At 30.3% G+C, this 26,763-nt stretch overlaps 1 protein-coding gene across 6 annotated transcripts in view; it reads right to left on the bottom strand.

The window, feature by feature from the left end:
* Positions 1–1,767: 1,767 nt before the first annotated feature.
* The window catches only part of LOC107443408 (uncharacterized), a 73,109-nt gene continuing 48,113 nt past the window's right edge, over positions 1,768–26,763 (bottom strand). For 3 of the 6 annotated variants that reach the window (XM_016057262.4, XM_016057261.5, XM_016057260.4), the window contains exons 2-8: positions 24,398–24,550; positions 15,833–16,123; positions 12,044–12,187; positions 10,245–10,376; positions 7,484–7,592; positions 5,270–5,429; positions 1,768–2,862 (exon numbers count right to left, since the gene is read on the bottom strand). In XM_016057262.4, coding sequence (XP_015912748.2) covers positions 2,713–2,862; positions 5,270–5,429; positions 7,484–7,592; positions 10,245–10,376; positions 12,044–12,187; positions 15,833–16,123; positions 24,398–24,521 — 1,110 coding nt within the window. In that variant the 5' untranslated portion in view covers positions 24,522–24,550 and the 3' untranslated portion in view covers positions 1,768–2,712. The remainder of the gene's footprint in view (positions 2,863–5,269; positions 5,430–7,483; positions 7,593–10,244; positions 10,377–12,043; positions 12,188–15,832; positions 16,124–24,397; positions 24,551–26,763) is intronic. The other 3 variants (XM_071179619.2, XM_043044288.3, XM_071179617.2) reach the window with 1 other exon arrangement.

Here is a 26,763-nt window from a genome sequence, read left to right as displayed (position 1 = left end):
AAGAGTTTTGACCGGTTTTATTATGTAACGAGGCCTGATGCCGAGGTAACAAAATGAAAATTTGACAATTGTCAACTTAGTTGTCTGTTCTCCTTCAACATCGTCTAGAACATCTAAAGCATTGATTGATATACAGAGGTGCTATTGCACCTCAGTAGATTAAAGAACTATGTAAGGTGCTCTTGCACCTTACATAGTTCTTTTCATATTTTATCTCATGAAAAAATTACAGTGTGATTGAAAATTCTCTACCTTTAAAAAACAAGGGGAACACTTTATATTTTAAGGCGTTTATCTAAGGTTGCCATGACCTGGACAAAAAATCTAAAAGTGTTACTTAAGCTAATACCTCAAAGCTACTAAAAAGTGTTGGAATTTAACTCGTAATTGGGTATTTGCAACCCGCTAAGAAGAAAACGTGTTTAAGATCAACCATGTGATTTAAATCACGTGATTGGGCCAAATCACGTGGTTGCGATTAGCGGGTTAACGTTGCAGCACGATGATGTTGCGTTCAAGTATCCAACCGAGCCGTACAAAAACCTTCCTGAGCTTTTTTTTTTTTTTTTTTTTTTTTTTTTTTGCATTCATGTACAGATACCTTCACTTAAAAAAATTTCTAGATTATTGCAACCTTGAACTATGAGAAATTTTTCATAGTGATTACAGAAAATTTTCTCTTCGGGCAAAATCATTGCATTGTAACCATTAAATATCGTCAGAAAACTTAAAGAATTTTTTAATAGTTATCTTTGATGCTTTGCACGGGAGACAAAATTTTCCTTCAACATTCGCCAGAGATACCAACTTTGCTCTACTTTCACACAATAATCAATTTTCGATCACAATAATTATCTAAAGAGGTGTATTACGTAGAGAGAAAGTACGCGCATGATGAAAATTATGTAAATTTAAGTGGTTGCTAAATTATGAAAATTTGAACTTGCTTTGATGGCAACTTTACTACAACTTGAATATTTTAGGCTGACCTTTAGGATTTCTGTAAATTGTTTCTCAATTATTTCTACAATTATTGATTTGTTTCGGAAGGCTGTTCTTTATTAGTCCTGATTTTTTTTATACATAACATTATTTACTTTTGTGAGATTTCTAACAAACAATATAACTAATATAAATATAACAGCTCAGGCCGGGATACCCTGATTGGTAGGGCGTTGGGCCCATGTTATAGAGAAAGAGATGTCGATCTCCGCCGGCTCAAGACTCTCCGTGTAGAAAATGGTGACAGGTGCAAGCTAAATCTGTTGGAGTAACAAAGACCTCCCAGGTCCCATCAATGTCTCTGGGGGTGCCGGATCGGAGACTTATCATGCTCTGTTTCAGGTTAAAATTACGATCTGTAGATGTGTGGATGGTGTGTGAATGTGTCCTTCCTGTAAAACGGGCTATGTCGTATGTGAAAGGCAGAAGTCGAGTTTTGGCGATAGATGGCGCCACTGGAAAACAAGAAGAAAAGCTCCTCTTTGCTTTAAAATAGACTTATTAGTATTGACATTTGCATAAGACAACAGCAACAACCAATATAACTGCTTATAACTCGAGGTCAAAAATATTTCACTACTTCTTAATTTAAAGTAGAAATGAAATTGTTCGATCTTAAAAAGATTATTTGCTTTTCTATCTTACAAAAGCGCCGCTTAGATAATCGACCCTTATTTGATGTTTTAACGTGTAGCGCGAGGAACAAATCTCCCTTTTTTATTAAAAATGTATATAGAAAACAACACAAAATTTATTAGTTCAAAATAAAACTCAACAAATAACAGCTTTTATTCATATATTTACAATTTCTTTTCACAACACTTTTAAATATCACTTTTCTAGAAAGTGTTAACAATCATATGCCGGATATAAGCATAAATACACATCTTAGTTGTTCAGTGTAGTACAGTAAAGTAATTTCAAACATAATGTTTTTGCTTAACCTTTTTGGGATGGACGAGTCATAGATGCATTCGTGTAGAACCAGATTGAAAATAAATAAATAAAAAGCGGTAGCTTAAATGTAGGGAAAATTAATTTGACAGACTTCTTTTTGCTTCTATTTTAATTCTAAAATATCTAATCAACGTCAGTTTGAAATCTAACTTAATAATTTTTGTTTTGAACTAAATAGTGGTGATTTTAATCGGTTATCAAGCTGTTAATTTCTCCCTCACAAATAATCTGTTTAAGAAATAGTTTGGACTATACATTTTTTACTTTGATGGTCGCCACCCTGAGAATGCATATATAATTCGCTACTCCCGAAGAGGCAAAATGCTTCAAAAATATTTGCAGCTCGGATGTGAATGAGAAAACTTTCACAATGATACAAAAAATAAAATTTTCGTCGTGAAATGAATTAGCAATAATATTTTTTCCCCTTCATATTTTGGCTTTTCTTTTTCAATACAAAAACGCTCTTGTAGAACTGCTTGCACAAACATCAGTGATTATCATGTTTTCAAAGAAGTAGACTCGTACCAAAACTCACTGAATAACATTACTGCTTCTAAACAAACAGCATTCACAATAAAATTATTATTATTATTATTATATGAACAATATTTTTTACTGTTCAAACTCCACATAAAACTACCGATTGCTAAAACATATGGAAGCAACAAAATTTACCAACTTATATATTTATAATAGGTGCCCTAGTACGACAAAATTGGAGAGATTTTACGCCACGCTTTTGTTTCTGATTTAAACTTCTTTGTTTATTTTGCTTTCAGTTTTCAAAATCGGTGAATCCGTCGGAAGTACGACTCCAGCTGGAGCTGAAACTTGTCTGAGTAATCTTTTAGCCGTCATGCAGTGCTTTAGAGCATCTTTGAAATTGGGGGGATTCGCAATCTGAAAAAGAAAAACAAAGTTCAATCAACTTTAAATTTCAAATAAGTTAATTGGGCACTTGCAGCGTGAGAAGAAATAGCATGATAATGACTAACCATGTGATTTAGATCATATTTAAGTGGATACCTGTAAGTGACGTCACGCGCGTGTGTGGAATCTGATTGGCTTCTGAATGGACAAATGCCCCGATTTACCTACGAAACGTCACTTTCAGGTATAAAATTGCTCGAAAAGGAGATATTCAAATTCATTTTATTTAAAAATCACTTAAAAAAGTGGCTGGATAAAACCAACCTTAGATTAAAATAAAATTTATTAAAATATAATACTTTTAAACATCTAACTTCCATAATTTACTTTTAGTGCTACATAATATAAAATTAAATAATATTCGTTATTCAACTGACGAATTGTATTATTGAATTATTCAAGTTGTAAAGTTTGATGACGCGTCTCAAAAAACATGCGTTCTAATTTCTTAACCGAAAGATATTTTCAAGTGATAGCAAAATGTATAATTTTTTTTCGTTTTAGTCAAATAAATGTAATTTTGAAAGAAAAGTCATAAAATATAATTCTAACGCATATATACATAAAATGACTTTATTTCTGAACCATGATTCGAGGAAAAATTTGCTGTGAGTCCTTGACAAACTTTATGATTTAAGGACGTACCTATACTTAAGGAAAATATTAATTTATATATTCAAAAAAGATTTATTTTTAATTGAAAACTAATATCAAATGCAGAATAATCTTCATCAAATTAACTTCACAACTAATTAAAAATTTTTACAGTTTTGACACTTAACACATGTTTGACAAAAATAAAATAAAGAGTACATGATTATTAGTTTATTTTTTGAGGAAATTATTTTCAGAAGAGTATGGAGTTTCCATTCGTTAATTTTAGCGTAGTAATTACCCATTGGATGTCCTCACACTTTTCCACTGTGTTCAAAAGTAATAGTAAACAATGCGCATGCGTCGTCCTTACATGCGTTGCTATGGTGACCACTGCCGTTTGATAATTTTTTTAGAATTCTTTTTTTCACTTTTAATTTTGTTATGCATTAAGTTAGTAAGTTTTTTCTTTTTATTTTCACCAGTAAGCATTTTTAATGCAATTACATAATAATATAATTTAAATAATCTTTATATATTTTTTATTATTAACTTATAATTACTGTCTTGACGGTGATTTTAATATAAATACGAATACTGAAGGAGGAAGGTGACGTCTTGAAACGTGGATATAGGCAGGATTTCAAAACCTATCCGACTACAAACATCAATTGAGACAGCTTTTGCAACCCATGATTTGAAATGTTGTGGCGTTTATCGGAGTCAAACCAGAAAAAAAAAAAATTCATTTGACCAATTGGTAGCCAGTGATCGTAATAAAGTGTTCACAATTTTTTCCTTTTTTTATTATTTTTATTTTCCGTTTTACTTAAAGCGTTGATGGGCATCCTAATTTATTGAATAATACTGCAGAACTATATGCGATAAATAAGGAATCTAATTCTATGCATAAATTTAACAGAATTTATCATCAATTGGTACAAAAAACAAACAATGATAAGCTATAGTCATATTAATAGGTAACATAAAAAAAGAAGAACTAAAAATCGTGAATAAAAATTAAAAAAAAAACGTATACAATTCGATAAACAGAAGTAATAAAATCATAGTTGATACCAATAAAACTGAAAAAGCAAAGAACAGTGCGCAAAATAAAAATCGGACACACGAGCATAACTTTTGATCTAATGATAGGATTTCTACGATTTGGGGGGGGGTCTCAAATATGCTAATTAGTTAGTGCAAGACGATATTTTAAGTTATGAAACCAAACACAAAAAAAAACTATAATTAAACTATATATATATATATATATATATATATATATAGTATGTTTATATATATGTTATATATACATGTTATGTATACATAACATGTTTATATATATATATATATATATATATATATATATAACCTCTTTAATTATTGTAGAAAATATGTTCCGACAGATTCGAAACAGTTGGGGATTACGAAAAATCTGATATTTTACAATGCATTCTGCGAAAGAAGCATATTTTATCATGAATAATTTTGTATATTAATTAAATTAATTATAGTAGAAATTACTTAATTCAATTAATTATTGTAGATTCTTTAATTATTGTAAAAAATATGTTCCGAAAATATCGGAGATTGCAAAATTTGAGATTTTGGAATGCATTTTGCGAAAGAAACATAATTTATAATGAACCTTGTCCAAATAACAAATTCGAAGAGTATTTTTGTGTAACTTTATACATGATTCCTTACAAAATAGTGCAAGATTATTTTCGTTTATTGTTTTACAATGACACCGTTTTTATTGTGAAACTGATAAACTCACTTTATTTTCTTCTTCTTCCTTAACAAGAATATCATCGTAAGAGGGTGGTTTGTCAGATGTAAGATCTATTGAAAATCTTGTAGGGAAATCAAAATCTGCTTGCGTTATTGATCTTCTTTGACCATCCAAATTTTGATCTTGACAAGATCTGAAAAATATACTATTAAATGGTTGAGATATTTTTTGTTCATGGTTCAAGTATTACTTTTAACGCATTGCAAGCGGGTTACGTGAAAACGCGTTTTTGAAATTCTTACTATCCAGACAAAAGTTTAAAAAGTGGTGGCAAAACTATTTCGTTTACACTCTATTCTCAAAGAAATTATCCATTCATGATAAGACACATAACATAAATTATTTAGTATAGATGTAGTCAGTACTCTATCTTTCTTTAAAATTGAATTTGTAGTTATAGAAACAAGTTTGCTCTAACTTTTATGAAATCTTGCCTACCACTTTTTTAAAATTTTAATCTATAACAGCTGTATTACATTTTTTTTAGAAACGTTGCCAGCATGCAATGTGTTAAAAATGCAAGTAAAGTAAGTTCTTGAGAGAAAAAAATTAGAAAAAAATCAATTCTTCTTTTATTAATTTGAATCCCAGTGGAATTGAAATAACTATTGAAGTGATATTGTTGGCAAATACTTAGTTCGTCTTTTTCCAGAACTTAAAACTCATTAACAGAGATGCCAACTTGCTTCGCTTTGTGAAAAAATATATTTTATAGTGGTAAGGAAGTTATTTTTAATTTAGTATTTTTCATTGTAATTAATTTTTCCACGAATACATATCAAAAATACAAATTATTACATTAAATGAATGCAATTTTAATGCTAATTTTCATGGTGACACTTATAAAAAGTGGGCGTAATTATCTTTATTCTGCAAGCTTCACTACTTAATTCGCTACCTATTAATAAAAACTTTGGCGAAAAGCGGAATTTCCTTATGGTTGCTCAACCTATTTAAAGTTAGTGGTAGTTTAAAGTACCTTCAATTAAATTTGTTAAAACAGAAATCGAGCTTGAATGCATGAATTTTACTACCATCTTAAATAAAAAAATAAAATCTTCCAGAGAATTCAAAAGAGTTGGCTGGTATTGAATAGATTATGATAAAAAGGTTTGATAAAGGTCATAAAATAAATTTTCTGATTGTTTTATAAAATTTCTGCTTTAGCTTGCTATCACTATATTTCGCATGAAACTCAAATGTTAAAAGGTATGTTAATGAGTTAAAAAAGGAACACAGTTCGCATAGCTGCCAATTCTTCTGGAGTTTCCGGAAGATTTCATTTTCATATTTAAAGTAGCAGCAAAATTTCATTTTTCTATTTCATTCCTAAATATGTAAATTTAATTTAGAATTATCTTATTTACCACTGCATAAAAATAAATAGCATATGCATATATAAACGCCTAAAGATTTTGCAGCCCACTTTTTCAGCGATATAACATCATTAAGTCGACAAATTTATTTATTAAATTCATCCATTATTACACCAAGCTTTAGAAAATAAGCAAAAAGAACAAGTATATGCTCTCCCCTCCTATATGAATCTTTTTTCTTTTTACGTAATTTATCTACCTCACTGACTATTAACCCCTTGGGGACGGGTGATTCATAAAAGCATTCGTACGAAATCACAATCAGGATATAAATAAATAAAAAACAGTAACTTAAATGTTGGCGTTGCTAATTTGACAGACTTACTTTGCCTTTACTTTAATTACTGTTAGTTTAATCATATATATAATCAATGTTAGTTCAAAGTGTAACTAAATAATTTTATTTTGAACTAAGTAATGGTGAGTTAAATAAAGCAAACAATTATAACCCCTCCCACAAATAAATTGCTAAAGAACTGCTTTGGTTACCAGTTTTATCTTTTTATCCTGATTGATACGGTTTTATGCTGGCACTTATTTGTGATAGTCGGTGCGAAAGGGTTATGGTTAAGGACTCGATGAATAGGCAAAGGCCATGATTGGCTCAGGCACCCAGCTCCTTTTGATGAGTGAAGTGAAATGCATGAAGGTGTGATTAAGCTTTAGCTAAATATTTTTGTCTAAAATTGAGTTTTCATTTCACTACCACTTCGAAAGATTGATTTTGGAAAGTACAAAAGTTGGCAAGCATGAACAGGAGCAAAAAAGAATCCACACAGACTCATTATTTTTGAAGTTTATGAATATATAAATTTCGACTTACTTTCTGAGTGTCACCCACAGTGAAACTGCAACAATTAGAATAATTATGCACGTCACGGCAATTAATCCAACTCTGTACATCTCTTGACTTCGATTGTACGCAATTTCACCTGAAAGAAACACAAGAAATGTCTTTAACACAAAAAAGTTCTCGGAATTATATGTAGATACATTGTGAATCTATTATATTTCATAAGTATCGAAATATAAATGTGTCTCAAAACAGAATCGAGCACTTTTCCATTAATAATAATTTTAAAATTTTATGGTAATGTATTGTTTTTTACATTCTATTTCAAGTAAGCCAATGCCGTTAAGTATTGATTTTAAGTGACACATTCTATATTCTTTTACAATGATTTCAATTCCTTCACAATATATTTCGCACTTAATACAAAGACAGGCACAAAGCCATATGGAATATAAAACCAACTAATTACGCATCAAAGTTGTCAGGTACACAAAACAAAAATATATTACGGTCTCAATAAAATACCTAAACAAATAATAAATCTAAGTTAAGTAAAAGATGTAGACAATAAAGAATTCTATTTCAAGAAATTCGATAGGTGATACTGTACTGTTTAAACTAACTTCTCGTTAATTAACATTCTAACTTGTATGGAGACTTAGGTTAACTTTAATAAGTCATTTTGCTAATAAATGATCAGCTGACATCATAGGTCATATGTGGGGGGTATCCGTTATCTTCTTCTTCTTCTTGAAATACAAGTACCTAATTAAACTCGTTTGTTTTTAATATCTGTATTTCAAATTAAGAAAATATTATACGTTAAAAAAACATTTTTTCAAATACACAATTTTTTTTTAGCTGAATTCACATCAATATTTTTTAACACACATTTTATGAGTTTAGAGCAACTAAAAGTTTCCTATGTTATAAATGGTGACGTTATCGTTCACCAAATTTGTATTTAAAAAAAGACAGCTACAGCTTTATGCAGAACTGCCAACTTTCTACGCCTGGTAGGAAACATCTATGATTCTCTGTTAAGTCCATTTGATTTAAAACTATTTTCTACACCACTACATGCTGAATGATTCGAAAGTTCAATAACAGCGGCACTTTGTTCCAATTCTCTCTCGATGAGGCTTTTATTTTAATTGTTTACTCTATTAAATATTTCGCAAAGAGCGTAGTAGATTGCAACGCTGTCTTTATGTAATGTGTACAATTTTTTAAGATTCTTACAGACCTTTAAAAGTAAAAACGCATTATTAAAAAATTTGGCAGTCGACAATGTTCTCATAATTTCGCGCAATTATTGCATGCTTACATTTAATTTTAGGTATTAACCCTTTAATGGGCCATTTATTTCTACTAAAGGTAAATTAAAGTATTTTTGGAATTGAAATCGATATAAAAATAGTAATTGATATAAGAAAACAAAAACTTATTTAGTTTATAAAAAAAAAATCTACATTTTAATGCCATTTTTTTTGGTGGTAAGTATATTTACCACGGCATATTAGGATTTTATTGACTTTTATTTTTAGTTATTTATAAAATAAATTCTATAAATGCTACAGACTTCTACTTTTACGCGTTTTCTTAAGCTACCAATTTTATTCAAACTAAACAAAGCTGAAGTTATTAGCAAATGGAAACCTAAATTGAAAGTGGTAAAAAAATTCACCGTGGGCTTTAAAAATTGGTGGTAAGTATACTTACCACGGCCTTCGAAAGGGTTAAATGGTAGGGAAAAAATTAAGAAAACCCTGACCAGATATATTAAAAATCGATACACAGGGTTTGTACAGTATTTGAAATAATAAAAATATTTATCGAAATTTCTTTGCTTTCAATCAACTTTAGGAACAAATAAAACGATGGAACTTTCGTTATTACCACGGCATTTAAATAATAAAAAAATGTATATTGATTTACACTTTATTTTTCTTTCTCTTATGCGAAGCTCGTGGGTAATACCTCGGTAGGAGGCGAGGTAGTCTGCCGCATAAACCTCTTCCCTCTCTTAAATTTGTTTGTTTAATCTCGCTACTTTATTATAATTTTCTCTCAGTAAATGTTACTGAACCCCAACTTTCACCATTCAATTGCGCTTCGACGATTTATTATACATTCCCACTCAGATTAATTAGTTAGAGCCCATCGCGGAGCTGATGCTAAGATAACCACCACATATGAGTGAGTTCGTTCCCTTATAACTGAAATAGTAGAAAAACGAAAACATATTCCATATTATAACCAATTTAGAACTTTTCCAAACTAAGGTCACTGTTGGACTGATAAATCATGACGTTGTTATTTTCAAATTATAATAAAAAGTGGTGACATGGGGCAAATCAGTTAATATGATTTTTCTTCTTCTGTTTTTTATACTCTCGGCTACTGAGGTTTTTCTAGTTTTGTTTCTCATCTTAATTTTCACATTTTTAATTGGTCAACTTTGAGTTTTATTTGTTTCTTCTCATCCACGCATGGTAAGTCTTGAAGATGGGTAAACTTTTTAGAGTGCTTGAAACATATCGGCAGTTATTTTCATTCTGCATATTTTTGAAGTGAATGAAGTTTTTTAATCAAATAATATTAGTAAGTATTAAATTAAATAAATGCAACTAATTGTAAGAGAAAGTTTTATTTAATAGCTTTTGTTTAAATAACCTTAGATCAATCTTTAATAAAATGGTAAGGGAATTCAAAATGAATATTTTGTACGTTAATATACATTAGTACAAGCATTTTTTTAAAATGTAAATAAATAAATAACAATGCTTACTAATAAGGACACATCGCCCTCTTATGTCACGTGCCCAGGGTGCACATACGCACACAGATTTACAGACAGATCTGGAATCCACCAAATGAGCACACTGTTCATCATACTCGCAAGGATCGTAGAGACTGTAAACTGATATAAGTATGTGTATGAGAGATAGACAAATAACGTTAAAATTAAAATTATTGGTCATTTTAAGGCTATAAAATGTAAGTTTATTTGAGGAAGGAAATGAAATATGAATAACAGTTTATAGTTTGTCTAAAGAAAGAACTCCCCTCTCCCCAAAGTCTAAAGGCCTGTTTACACGGTCCAAGTTCTTGAATCCGAGACATTGGAGGAATTTCTCTGTCCAAGAAATTGAATGATTCGTCGACACTATCCAAGTTTTTGTATGGCACTGATTCGTCGAAAGAAAAACTTGCGCATGCGCATTGTTCATATTCAACATTATAAAATAATACTTACATAAGTTTAAAATTACTAAATAAATTCAAATAAAATCATAATAACACAAATAAACCGCAACAGATAAATTTTTTTGAACTAAAATATATTAAAACAGAGAACAAAATGACATAATTTGCTGCCTGCTTGTTGACGTCACGAAGTCTAAGACGCTGATTGGTTAAGGGAGAAAAAACTTGAATGGAAAGTAGAACATGCTCTACTATCGTCCAAGAAGTTGGGCCAAGTTCGTGGATGATTGTTTACACGATCCAAGCTCAAAGCAAAACAAGATTCCATCAATATCAATCAATCTCTGTCCAAGATATTGGATCGTCTAAACAGGCCTTAAGATCATCAGCTGCAAAAGAAACAAGAAATATCTAATTTCAAACAAGGAAGCTTCTCTCTTCCCTGATTCTCTCACTGACAGGAGCGTATACCTGTCTTAAATATTGATCCAACATCCCTACTTGTACTACTTGACCCAACACCCCTACTATAGTTAAAGCTCGTAACCCTAGTCAATGCCATTACTCATGACAAATGGTGAGGGGATTTATTTTCATAGACAGACAATACATTCCACTTAAATGTCTGTTTTTGAGAAACTTCATTACATTCAACAAAGTAACTTTTCCACTTATGATTAAGTTATTGACATAAATAGGAGTTTACGACGATACTGCCTAATTTATTTAATTATTCTCCAAAAACAGAAAAGTATTTATTAATTATTATTGAGATACAAATAAGAACACTTCAACAACAATGGAATTTCCGCAGTTTCAGAAGATAACTTTTCTAGTGGTATCAAGTTTAATAAATGTTAATAGTTTAACAAATTAGACTTTAATAATTTTATCCCAACATTACATTTAAGTACATATATAAAAGGTCAGCAAATGGTCATGATCTTAAATTATAACAAACATTCTTTTTTTGATTTTCCTTTGTTCGAATTTGGTTCCCTAACACTTGAAAAAATAATTTCCACAGATCTCATACATTGGAAGATATGCACAAACATCAAGTTTTTATTGAATCAAAGTTTTATTAAAAGTTTTTCAGTGCAAATCAGCCAATTTCAGTAGTATACAGGAAGCTAAACAGGGGTTGCAGCGTCCTGTTAAAAATAAAATATTAACAGCAGTCTTAAGATATTTTTATGCTTATTTTTCGATAAAACGAGAGATTTTCACTCGTATTATAGCATTTCAAAAATGTAAGTTATAAAGTACTGGCTCTTACTTTTTTCAAATATTTCGAAACATTATATAAATTAAAACAAAATGCTTAAGACTTAATAATTTTAATAGATTATGAAATAGTAAAAGAAATAATACTCTTACTCATTTCCCTGCATATATCATAGCCTCTGTCTTTCACATGCAGGCGTACATGGTTGAGGGGACATTCACAAAGTCCATTCTGGCAAACGGATTTGTCCGTCACACAATCAGATGATGTTTGACAGGAACCTCCATTTCTAACACCTTCAAACAAGAAAGAAAAATTAAATAAAAAGATTTCAAAACCACATTTTGTGAGCCATTATCCAAATTAAGAAAAAGTGTTCTTATTATTAGAAGAAGACACACATTTAAAAAAAAAGGACACACATTAAGAGTTAGTGCAATTGAAATGTGATAATAATATCCAAACTCCTAAATATTTCCAAATTTTGAGAGAAAAAAATTCTCAATGGTACTGAATTAAAATTGTAACCGCGTTCGTACAGTCCTTAAAAATGTTAATAGCGATAGTAAAAGTAAGAAAATAAGATGCATTTTAATAAGCTCGCATTTACCACCACGCTAAATGCGTCGAAATAAATACACATATACGTACAGTTCTGAAGATAACAGTTTCGAATTTTTAATTTTAAAGTGAAAGCTAATAAATTACTACGAATAAATTTCGAATGTCTTTATCATAATATCGTCACCACTTTTTCGGAATATCTCTGCATATTTAACAGTTTAAATCCGTTTTGTTGGCAAAACCAGGGATCTGTTAAGAAGAAATTTGGGTCCGTTAACGGACCCTTCACAAAATATCTTTTCATAAAAACGGACCCTTCACAAAATAATTTATTTATTAATCGGACCCTTCACAAATTTGTTTATTTTCATTATTGTTTTGTTAATCGAATAAACCCTTCCGGGGGGAAAAAAAGAAAAGAAAAAGAAAGACAGTTCGAAACGAATTAAGTTTTCCAAGTTTCCGTAAGTTTAAATTCGAAATGTAGTGTTATAAGAAAAAATTTTTACTTTTGCAAACATCGTGCCCACATTTTTATTGATATTAAATGATAATTTTTTTTATTTATTTCCTTGTAAATAAATAATTGATCAATTTATATTTATTCATAAAATTAATTAATAGAATATTATGTTGATAAAATTTAATTTCTGGCAATTTTTTAAACATTATATTAAAAATTTAAGAATTGTTCAAGTTTACTTAACACTAGATTGGCCATGGAAGTCATTTTGACTGCTTTTTAATTTCAATTAGAAGAATAATGATGTATATAATGACAAAATTTCTTAGAATTTTGTGACTTTTTGTACAAAATATAATTTTTTTATTGTTAATATTTACTAATAACTTGTTATATAAATGTAAATATTATAAAAAATATTAAAAATTAATTTTAAACAAATTTCTTTACACATTAGTTATTCTTTCACAATGCAGTCATTTTGACTGCTTTTGGGAAATATAGGTATATACTAAATTTCAGTCTTAGTGTTATTGCTTAACACATTAAAAGTGATACATAACTAAGTTGTGTTATTTAAAATACGCCAATTGAAATTATTAAAAATGTGAGTGATTTTGTTTCCATTATTCGTCCGAAATTAATATTCTGCGTTGAACAGTATAGGCTAAAGACCAAATATTTGTATGTTGCATATCTAATTTAGTAGCAGCAATTGTTGAGCATGATCTTGTATCGATTTACAATGTAAAAACTTCTTGAAAAGAATTTTTGCAATTTTCGCAATAACAGGACCCTAGTTGCACAAATTCCCAAAAACAGGACCCTGGTTGAAAGAATGTGACTTAACGTTTATTTTTTGTTCACAAATTATGAGTAGTTATTTCACAATTTTACAAAAACAGGAGCTTTCACAAAATGTCTGGACAGACCCCTGAAAACGGTTTTTCTCCGTTTTTCACCCTAATCACGAACTGATTCAAACTGTCCCGTCAGTTGAAATTTCAGTTTTTTGTCATGCAGTTTTGTGTTCCGCAATCATTTCACGATTATTTTCTATGCTTACCTTTATTTTTAGCAATTATTTTATGGTTTTGAACACCGTATAAATGAAACTGAGATTCGACTTTATCGTCGTATTGATATAGTATTGAAGTGAAATTCTCACTTTCACTAATTCTTCTTAATAAAATACATTAGCAGCAAAGGTCTCAATGATTGAGCGCTTGCCTCCCATTGAAGTGATCCAGGCTGGAATTCAAGCAGTGACTGGTCGATACAAATTCTGGTGACGTCAAATATTCACATCGCGAGTGCAGATTCATTTCGTCACTTTCACAAAGAAAACTTCTTCCCTTATGGTAAAAGTCTGTTGAGACAGCAGGTTAATTTTTATTTGTAATTTTTATAGTGAAAGCTTTCTTTTTTACCGTAACAAGCCAGTTTGATAACGGATTTTCTTCGCAATTTTTACGGAAAAACTTGCTCTTGTGTGGTAAAAAACCATTGAGGTTGTGGCAACTCAAGCCACGAAATAGGTTAAATCCCCACAAAAGGGATTTCTATTAGGCGTCTTCCCTAACCAAGGGAGAGTTCAATCAGAATGAATCTGAAAATGGCGAGATAAACATCTCGTCAAATCCAAAAAATCCGATTTGAATCTACAGGCTTGTTAAAATAAATATTTCACTATTGCATCAAATGAGTGAGTAACAAATTACAAGTTGATTATGGATAAGTGACTGTTTTTATTCTAATTCGAATTTATGTTTTTTTGCTGATATTGTTTTCATAAATTTTTGTATGATTCATTATTTATGTCGTGAATTATTAATTTGGTAGTTTAATGTGGAATTAGTATTAGTAGAGGTAACCGGATTTATTTCGTAAATTTTACGATTTCGCACAACCAACCCAGCTGCCGGTTTAAAACTGTAAATTTTACGGGTATTTTTTAACAGTGTAAGCACCGTATGAACCCTGCAGTTATTTTTAAAAGAAACTGGTTTCCTTTTTTAAAGAAATATTTGCCAGTTTTTTGATTTTTCATCCTCTCTCCTGAGATTGACGTAAGTATTGTAGTTTTACCACGTTAGAAAGTGGGAGGGGATTAAGAAATATCCCCATAAGAAAGCGTGTTAAAGTTTTTATCTCCAACTTTTAAAATCTTTTTTCAGAAAGTGGAATAGTTGACTTTCTGATAATATGTAGTTGATAATAACTTAAATTTCTATCTGAAATCATATTAATTAATTTAAAAAACTTAAGTGTCAACTAGCATTAGAAAATCTACACTTAGTTTAAAGGAAGTATTATTTTAATGCAATGATACTTTTCACACCAGTACAAAGAGGTGAATTTGTACCTTCTCGGCTGGAAGGATTAATCTGATTAATTCACTAATTAATTCACTAGGAGGCTCCTCTATGAATAGGCGCAGAAAGTAGAGAGAGGTTTTATTAGCATTGGCATTAAAAATAAGGTATATTGTGTACAATAATATGTATTAAAATAAATTATTTTAAAAGACAAAATTTGTAATATTCAAGATCATAATCTAACCAGGCTGAAGGGATAATGCGTTCACCTTCCAGGGAGGTGACGGTAGACGGATCGTAGCTTAGAATCGCTTTGCTGTCGGGCTAACCATGGGAGATTTTCGTGGTTTTCCTCTGCGTGTAATGTGAATGCGGGTTAGTTCTATCAAAAAGTCCTCCACGAAAACTAGTTCATCCCTTAAAGTTTGATCCACGAGCTCCCCTGCCTTCTGGGTTGGGTTCAAAATTACAAGACTATGGAGTTGGACATTGACTGTCGAAAATAAAGTAATCTAACCGAAGTTTAAACATTTTTGTTGTCCTCGTCTTTTTGCATTTTGAGAATATACTTAGGGTATTAGTTAATTCGAACTTACCGTTTACTATTAAAAAGGCTACTGCTTTCGCTTTGTCTTCGGCAATCGAGCACGTGATTTCACCAGACATAAGACGAGTCGTTGAGTAAATGTTGAGTTTACTGTAGTACAGAACATGGTCTTTTGATGAAAGATAAGCGCCCTCGACGAAGTTATAATTCTGAATCATAGACGTGAAATCCCAAATGAAAGTTAAATTTGAATGATAGGTGCAAGTGAAAGTTATGTTACGTCCTGGATAGACAATTGCTTCTTCGGGTTCCATGACTAAATTTCCTCCTTGGTTCACATCTGAAAGAAAAAGCAGACTTTGATCAACACATATCAAGGCACACGGACTTGAGATGTAAGATGTAAGAGGCCTTTTTGTAATTTTTGATTTGCGTTTTCTTGATATTTCTTTTATTTACTTTATTTTTTGTACTCTGGAAATTTTTGATATTAGAGTGTTGTTGGGCCTTCGAAAAAAAATTGAAAAAAAAGGGGGTTACTTTAATAAATGGGGAGATTAAGTCTAAATAAATCAAAGCCTTAATGATACGCCACTTTGTTGCAGTTGCAAAGACTAGTGACGTTATGTTATATAACAAATTTAATTAATCGTTCACTAATATGATCAATTATAGCTATGCGAAGATAGCCCCCGAAAATGAGGAAAATCAAAAATTCAAACTGCATTCGTTTGACCATTTTTTGACCACAAATGACCACCCTTTAAATTTTTTTGACTACCCTTATTTTGGACATAATCCTGAAAATTAAATTCGGGGGCTAACTTCGCATTTTCACGCCAAATGAATAAAAATCAAATTTTTATATTGTATTCGTTTGACCACAAATGACCACCCTTTAATTTATTTTGACCACCCTTATTTTGAACACAATCCCAAAAATTAAATTCGGAGGCTAACTTCGCATTTTTTCGAAAAATATATAAAAATCCAATTTTTATATTGTATTCGTTTGACCACTTTTTGACCACAAATGACCACCCTTTAATTTTTTTTGACCACCCTTATTTTGGACATAATCCTGAAAATTAAATTCGGGGGCTAACTTCGCATTTTCACGCCAAATGAATAAAAATCAAATTTTTATATTGTATTCGTTTGACAACTTTTTGACCACAAATGATCACCCTTTAATTTTTTTTGACCACCCTTATTTTGGACACAATCCCAAAAATTAAATTCGGAGGCTTACTTCGCATTTTTTCGAAAAATATATAAAAATCCAATTTTTATATTGTATTCGTTTGACCACTTTTTGACCACAAATGACCACCCTTTAATTTTTTTTGACCACCCTTATTTTGGACACAATCCCAAAAATTAAATTCGGAGGCTAACTTCGCATTTTTTCAAAAAATAGATAAAAATCCAATTTTTATATTGTATTCGTTTGACCACTTTTTGACCACAAATGACCACCCTTTAATTTTTTTTGACTACTCTTATTTTGGACACAATCCCAAAAATTAAATTCGGGGGCTAACTTCGCATTTTCACGAAAATAAATAAAAATCAAATTTTTATATTGTATTCGTTTGACCACTTTTTGACCACAAATGACCACCCTTATTTTGGACACAATCTTAAAAATTAAAAATTAATGCGTCCATAATAAGGGTGGTCAAAAAAAATTAAAGGGTGGTCATTTGTGGTCAAAAAGTGGTCAAACGAATACAATATAAAAATTTGATTTTTATTCATATGGCGTGAAAATGCGAAGTTAGCCCCCGAATTTAATTTTTAAGATTATGTCCAAAATAAGGGTCGTCAAAAAAATTAAGGGGTGGTCATTTGTGGTCAAACGAATACAATATAAAAATTGGATTTTTATTTATTTTTCGAAAAAATGCGAAGTTAGCCCTCTAATTTAATTTTTAGGATTATGTCCAAAATAAGGGTGGTCAAAAAAAAATTAAAGGGGGGTCATTTGTGGTCAAAAAGTGGTCAAACGAATACAATATAAAAATTTGATTTTTATTCATTTGGCTTGAAAATGCTATGTTAGCCCCCTAATTTAATTTTTAGGATTATGTCCAAAATAAGGGTGGTCAAAAAAAATTAAAGGGTGGTCATTTGTGGTCAAAAAGTGGTCAAACGAATACAATATAAAAATTTGATTTTCATTCATTTGGCGTGAAAATGCGAAGTTAGCCCCCGAATTTAATTTTCAGGATTATGTCCAAAATAAGGGTGGTCAAAAAAATTTAAAAGGTGGTCATTTGTGGTCAAAAAATGGTCAAACGAATGCAGTTTGAATTTTTGAGTTTCCTCATTTTCGGGGGCTATCTTCGCATAGCTATCAATTATGCGTACCTATAATTTTAATTTATAACACTACAAGTGATTGGTCAACCTCCTGAGCCAATCGATTCCGATTATTTTACTGCAATTACGCAAACTGTTTCAACTTATTTTTATTTTAAGATTATATTATCCCCTTTTAATTTGTCCTGTCATTTTAAAAAATTCATGTTGAATATACAACATGATATATCAAATCAATATGAAAAGGTAGAAGACCACTTCGGGGCCTAAGAGCCTTGAGAAATCATAAGACCATGACTATGACTACAGTTACAAATATGCTAACTTGCTCCCGACAGTGGGTGAATATTTTCACATGATAATCTTTTAATGTATGATTCTGGATTCAGTAAATTTGACGTATATGGTTTTTACTCACTATTACTTCTAAATATTTCAAAGGCTTATGCGATATTGTCCTCTGTTACAGCTAGGCCGTGTTGAGCTTTTTAAAAAGTTGGCATAATTAACCGAAAATCTGCAAATTATAGTTTGTAAAACCGTATTTTAAAATATTTTGCCGAATCCGGAGTAGCTTGAATCTCTGTGTTTCCACTTAATATGGGGAAAAACATTAAAAAAGTAACCGTGTTAAAACTCAATAAAATTTATTAACAAACAAAATTCAGACCAATAGCTGTTCACTTTACACCCGACGCTTCATATCACAATCAACAAAATAAATAATAGCCTCAACAAATTTCTTAATCACAGATCCACCTATGGTATCAGATTCACCAACATCAATATTGAAAGATCTATCAAGCTCATAGACCACCAACCTGCATCCAGTTCTATAGCCCACACATAGTTTAAAACAAGCTGATTTGTTTTATTTTCATTATTTTTTATTTATTCAAGCAAGGTGCTTGAATCCCCCTCATAGCTGCCACACTTCCTGCTGACCACAAAGAACTCACATAATGCTAAATAACTCACGATGGATGGGATAGGGGGCGCTTCGTGGCCCAGGTGCCCGGCTAAAATAACTAAAAAAGAAGAAGTTTCCAATAAACAATACCTTGAAATAATAAAGCCTTTACTTAATATTTTACGAATCAAAAGTTTTAATTTTATAATAAATTAATTTAAAAAATTATTGTTGACGCGGAAGAGGAAAAATGCATTTAAACTGGGAATCCCATGACTATCTCTTTAAATCACTAGTTTACTATGTGGCAGTGAAAATGTTTCGTTATCTGTTGCAAAACGAACTCTGTAATTTAATTCCAGTTTATCCTGTTTGATTAAAAAGCGATTAAATTCTTAGACAGCTAACCAAACGAATGATTTCATTGTTAAAACTCAAATTATAGATTTTAGAGCTTGACATTTGGAACAGAAGAGGAAATGTTAACGCACTTTACATTCCATTTTATTTCATTAGATAAATAAATGGGCATTTGTAAGTCATTATTTATGCTATTAAGGGACAAAATATACGATATTAACACTTAATAATAAACATGGTAAGAGTCATAAATATATTTCCTGGAATTACCCACATGTTCTAGAATAACTGCGTTATGGCACTTTAAAAAGTACTTGAATGAAACTACAGAAAAATTTATTATCTTTCAAATGGCAGACAATTAACTTATATCCATTGTTTGTTTTAGGTACTTATTAGGTCAGTAACAGAGTATTCATCTGAATCATTTTGAAAAAATTTAGAAGTTTATCTGTAGACTTGTGTTAAAATATTTGTATTCAAATGCTGCACTTTTTAGATTTGTAAGTTAAAAAGCAAAAATGTCTAACACTACAGTTCATGATGAAATAGCTGCGCAACTAAAAGGAAGTACTGAAACTAATTTTAATTAATTGAAATTTTATTAGTTTTAAATTTATTAAAAGAATTCTGTAAGAGTAAAACTCAAATAAAAATTTTCTAGATTTCAATTTAAGCAAAGTGAAATAAATCAACGTTTAAAAAAGAATTAAACAATAAATAAATAAAATTTACGCCGAATAAACTGAATAAAGTTTAAAATATCCTAAAACTTGGCATATTAATAGGGTTGCATTTCCAAACTAAAATAGACTAACTTAAATCTGAATAATATTTTAGAATACCAGAGACTAACTACTGCAGATGCCACAGATAACAGATAAATGTATAAAATGGTAGAAACTCAATTCCCTCTCATTTATTATCTCCTTAATTATTCAATCGCAACTACCCTATGGAATTAAAACATGATTTAATTGCTTAAAACTATTTAATTACTTGAAATTAATTTATGCCAGCAGTCTCAGCTGCCTTAGGGTCAAACTCAGGTGAAGGTGTGTAGGGCGCGCTGACGCAGGCAGGTACCCATCAAGTCTAGTCAAGTTGAAATTAAAACATGCTGACGCTGGCAGGTACCCATCAAGTCTAATCAAGTTGAAATTAAAATATAATTTAACTACCTTTTTTAAATTATTTATATTTAAAACAAAAATATTCTGAGTTAAAGTCTTCTCTTGGTATACTGCTACAGAAGAATAGGTTAAAGTCCCTAGCGCGGCTGATACTAAGATTTATAATTTACGTAGGCATAAGTTGGTAGATCTTCCATTGAATAGCAAAGAGAAAAAATATGCTCATAAAATTTGCTAACTGTAATTTATCTTAGTAAATTATTGAATTTTACTAGCATAGCTGCAATTATGATTTTCCCGGAAGGGTTTATTTTTCACACTTAAAGTGGTAGAGAAACTCGTGTTATTCCATTAAACATTTTGAATTATAATAATAATAAAATAAAACAATTATATAAAAGCATAATACTCTTTGCGATAGCGAGTTTCAGCCCGGTCAAAATATAAATATATTTTCGAGTAAGATTGTTTTTCGGGAATTGTTTCATTACCATTTGAAAAATCCGATCTCGGAAAGAGTGAAAGTTGCCAGGTTTGTTGTCAGCACTTTTTGAATATTTAATCGCCCACGACAACTATGGATTCTAAGTAGTTTCACGAAGTATTTTTCTTTGTTGTAGCAAGCGTATAATGTATTTTTTTAAACATAGAATTAAAAGTATTTTTGTTTACTACTAAATCATTTAAACAGATAGATATAAGTTTAGAAAGACGACTGTTTAAACTCTTAAATTCTAATTAAAAATCTTAAAATTTTTATGTGTTTCAAATAAAAATTTTACGTGTTTGCTTAAATTAACTACTGAAAAAAAAAAGCAATTCGTAATAGCTTCAAAATTGAAGTCTCTTGAATCCCATCCACTCGGAAATTTACAGAAATTACATTCCACTCTTGCAAATTAACTGTTATCTAAAAAAAAAATTAACTACTTTGTTTTTACACAGCAATAAAACGTTTTATCAAAAGAGTGTTTAATCGTTTATCAACCGGATTGTTATTTCGCACTAATGGAAGAAGTTCTTTTTTTTTTTGAAAAACGGGGTAGCAGATCTGCATACAAATTAAATGGAAATTTTCTTTTGTAGCTATAAATCTTGCTAAAAAATGCAACAACTGTTAGATTTCAAAATATATGTATGTTACCGGCAAAGTATGAAATCCGGCATTATATATAAAGCCTTGGCATTATTTATAATGCCTAAAACTAGACGAGAAAGTATGAAATGATTTATATTTCACACATTGCTTAGGCATTATGTATAAAGCCGGATGCTATTTTGGCAAAGTATGAAATAAACGTCCAGATGAGGTTATTATGTAAATGATGTGCATGTTACTGTGAATAACTGAAATCGGTGGTTGTTGACTTTCACCGGTTATTGTTGACATTCACATAGTCGCTTTGGTGAATGTCCGAAATATTTATTACATCCGATTTGCTATTAAATTATTCGTGGATATAATTACATTTATTCGATATTTTAATACTTACTGACGATAGATTAGAAGAAAAGTCAGTGTTTGGAGTATCGGGTAAATATATACCGTGCAATGATATTTGACCTTAAAAAAATATCAGTGTAGGGTATACCGGGCAAATGTACGCTGGGCAGTTGCTCTTGACCTTAAAAAAACATCAGTGTAGGGTATACCGGGCACTTGACCTTAAGAAACCATTGCCCGGTATACCCTTCACTGATGTTTTTTTAAGGTCAAGGGCCACTGCCCGGTATACATTTGCCCGATACTCCAAACACTGATGTTTCTTCTACTCTATCGTCAGTAAGTATTAAAATATCGAATAAATGTAATTATATCCACGAATAAATTAATATCAAATCGGATGTAATAAATATTTCAGACATTCACCTACGCGACTATGTGATTGTCAACATTCATCGGTGAAAATCAAGAACCACCGATTTCGGTCATTCACAGTAACATGCACATCATTTACATAATAACCTCATCAGGACGCTTATTTCATACTTTGCCTAAATAGCATCCGGCATTATATATAATGCCTAGGCAAAGTATGTAATACTTCTCATATTTCATACTTTGCCTAAAAACGTCAGGCATTATATATAATGCCTAGGTATTATATATAATGCCGGTCACATATACATCACAAGATAAATAATTTTAAATAATTAATAGATTTTGGTGTTGAAAGAAATATTTAGTCTTTTTATTTCCGGAATTCGGAATTTTATATTTTCAAGTGCGAAGAACAAAATATTTGAGTTACCAGTCTTTAACATTTTGAAAAAGAGACATGTTCCAAAATTTAAATGGAAAAATGTGTGAGCAGATCTTGTAAAAGAAAGGGATACTATAATCACTTTTAAGCTAGGGCGGAGACCGCGGACATGGGGGGATAGAGGGGGCTTTATCCCACCTATACATACCTGCCAACTTTTACGTATTTAACACAAAATTTTATTCTATAAGTTGGTATAGTAAAATGTATGCGTTCTATATATTCCTTGCATTTATAAACTTAATTTATAATCTTTTTGACTACCACTACTTTAAAAAAAAATTAAGCATATATATTAATATAATGATTGCATATATATGTAGTTATGAATCAGATATTCAAATGTTATATTTACTCAAGCAAAGTGCTTGTTTTTCTATTAGCTACCACATCGACTGCTAAATTCAAAATGTTATTACTATAAATTTTCTGTAAATTTCTAGATGTATGGGATAGGGGCCGCTAAGAGGCCCAGGTGCCCAATTTTTGTAAATAAAAGTAAAGTAAGTATATATGTAGTTGTTCAACATGTAAATTCAATAAGTTATTAGACATTGATTTCATAGATGACAATAAAAATTTCAGCCCGATAACCGCTTTTTTCTTAAGCGACTGTGTTCTCTCTAAGCATTTCGGATAATCATGACTATCCCCACTGCCCTAGACAAACTGTGTTCTCTGCACCAATGAAGCCCGGCTATACCGGTGGGAGGCGAGAGAGTGCACAGGGAGTCTTCCCCCTTTTGTAAATTTGTAAATAGTGTAAATTTTCTTTTTTTTATCTTTATCTTCAATTTGTTCCCTTTATTATGTATCAACTTGCGACTTATTTTTATGTATGACTCAGACTTGATTTTATCAATTATTGTTCATCTGAGATTTAACTTAATGTTAACGCAGCACCTCCCTTCCCTTCCACCACATATTATCCAATTTAGATGAAATGGATCAGATGAAATCCATACATGGATAGGTACTCTGAAAAAAGTTGATTAGCTAGTTAGATATATATGTAGAACATACTACAACTTCAAAGATATTTAGGACCTCCTAGAATACGACAAAACAGAAGCGATGAATCGGTTAGTGGCGCTTCGTGCCAAACGCCGAGATAACCCCAATATCCAGCATATATATGTAGTGGTGTGGAAAATAAGTTTAAAGGGGGAAGAGAGGCCCCACTTTTGAGATACTTCCCCGGTTACTGAACTAGAGGTTATTACTCAAAAAAAAAAAAAAATACCTGCATAAAAAGTTTGCGCTACCAGACGTTTCACATATGCATTAACATTTCAATACAACAATAATTAAAGGGGTTCAATAATTGAAGAAAAAAACTTATTTTTTCTGAAGTTAAAGGGTGGTTTATAAAGAATTAAACTATTGATTGAAATTTTTATTTACATAAAGTAAAAAAAAATATGTTTAAAAGAGAGTCTATTGTTTTACGCAATGAAGTTCACAACTATTTCTTGCATTCATTAAAGATAAAAACACAATTTTCGGAATGGAATTACGCAATTTGCTTATAATCTATGACGGAAAATTCATGTTTTGCACAACAGGACTAGTAATAGTGAAGAAAAATAAGAAATGGGACATATCAATAAACTAAAACATACCTCTGATGTTTACAGCGTAAGAATGAGCTGATGCAAACACACAAATGAGAATGAATATGCAACATTTTGTTGCGTTTTCAGTTGATAGCATCCTCATACAATCCCCAAGTATTTTAAGGCACATCCATCGGTTAAACACATTTTATGTCAGAACTGCAAGAAAGAAAATAAAGTTTGTAAGATATTTTCTCATCTATGCCCCCTCATTTAAGTAGTTTTAATTTTATTAAATAAATAATCAAATAATATTAAAAAGTAAACATTTTGCCAAAAAAAAAAAAATAACCAATTAGAATTACAGAATTACATTAAGTAATATGAGCATAAGCAACAAGAGAGATTACGTAAGCATGAAACAAACTACCGTAAAATGCAAATTAATACATAAATACAATATCACATGAGAAAAATTATGTGCACACTGTTTGTGCCAATAAAACAGATTAAGTCGTCGCAGGATGCCTATTATCATCCAGCAATTTTTGAAAAAAATACGTTTGCTAGTGGCAATAACAAATCATTAACGTGACAACAACGCAATGTTACTTCAGATTGATCCTTCTATGGCTGTTCTTATCTAAGAAGTTATTAAAAATTAACCCCAACCTATTCCTATTTCGTTCCCATTCATTGATCATTTACTCTTCCCAAACTGTAAAATAACTCTTGATTTGAATTTGCATTTTATAAAATAATTCAATCTACAGTAAATTCGTATTTTGATTTGAAGTTTTATATATATATATATATATATATATATATATATATATATATATATATATATATATATATATATATATATATATATATATATATATATATATATATATATATATATATATATATATATATATATATATATATATATATATATATATATATATATATATATATATATATATATATATATATATATAATTAGCATACTATGGTAAACTAAAAACTATCTAAATTTGCAAAACAAATCCAAAAATGAGTAACTTGTGCCACCACTTTTTTCTCCTTTGAAAGAAGATGCCATCTTTCTAAAAAGACGCTGGCCACATATGGGTTAAATATTGAAGAAAACTTTCTCGTTAAAACTCGAAGATGTAAGTTTATTCGAAATTATAACCTTACGGGAAAGTATAAATAATTAGCTTCAAACCGTTTCATTTTTAACTTAGGTATAAGATAGTTTTAAGTAGAAGGAATTACATGCAGATAGGTAATGTAATTACTTATAATATAATTAATTGAATGAAGAAACTATAGTAGCTTATTCGACCCATTATGTACTTTGCAGAAATTGAGGTAACACATTTTGATCAGCTGACCTTTTGGTTGCTGTATTAGAAAATATTTTAATATAGGTAAATATAGATACGTTATAATCAAGCAAAGGAAGTGGTAACTCATTATATGTTTCGCCTTTAAAAAAAGCTGAAATTAAATAGTTTCAATACTAGTTTTTCAAGTAATGACTGAGATGCTACGGGTGACTAAAGATGTGAAAAGTGATGACTAATAAATAGCTAAAATATGTTACAAAATTTAAATTTGCAACTTTTCATTACTTATTTATTTCAATTTGCTATTGAAAACTAATGCAAAGAATTTTGTCGCTTTAAATATGAATGATTTGAAATGTAAGTAAGTCATGGTAGTAATTTTGATTGAATAATTAAATCGGTTAAATAAATAAAAATGAATAGATAGTCTCTACCATTTCTTACATTTTTAGTCATCTGTGACTTCCCTGATTAACTAATAATATTTAATTCGAAATTATAAAATAAATTTTAATGTAAAAAGTAGTGTAATACATAAGGGTGTGATACATAAGGGTCGTCAACTTACTCCGCTTTGTAAACAAATCTTTTTTATAGGTACCAAAGGATTATTGGTTTAGTGCTCCACTAAGCACTAACTCCACTAAGTTTCGGTGATACCGTGTTGTAATATTTACATTTTTAGCAAAATTTAAAAAATACTGTAAGTTTCAGTTTTTTAATTTTTAAAAAGGCATAAAAATCCTGACATCCCGGTCAGGCATCCCATCTAAGATGGCATCCCGGGTACATAGATAATGGTCAGAAACAGCTTTTGATTTCTGTGCGTGCAGAAAAAATGAGATCTCTTGGGCCAGAAAAAAAGTCACGTGGTAAATCACGTTAATTAAATAACAAAGAAGTTCCTGAAACTTGTGGTGCAGTAAACATAAAATTAATTAAAATCATAAAGGTTATTTGTTTTTTATTACATTCATTACATTTTTTTAAAAAAAATTACGCTCATCAATCATTTATTTATTCATTTTAATAATTTGCAGTAAAGTATTAAAAGTAAAAGAGGTATATCTTTCAATAATTACTTTCGCTCTTTAT

The sequence above is a fragment of the Parasteatoda tepidariorum genome, chromosome 1 (assembly GCF_982258835.1).
Source record: "Parasteatoda tepidariorum strain Cologne lab strain chromosome 1, Ptep-v5.0, whole genome shotgun sequence".
NCBI classification, from domain to species: domain Eukaryota; kingdom Metazoa; phylum Arthropoda; class Arachnida; order Araneae; family Theridiidae; genus Parasteatoda; species Parasteatoda tepidariorum.
Note: the sequence above shows the minus strand (reverse complement) of the source record. Positions and strands in the feature narration are given on the sequence as shown.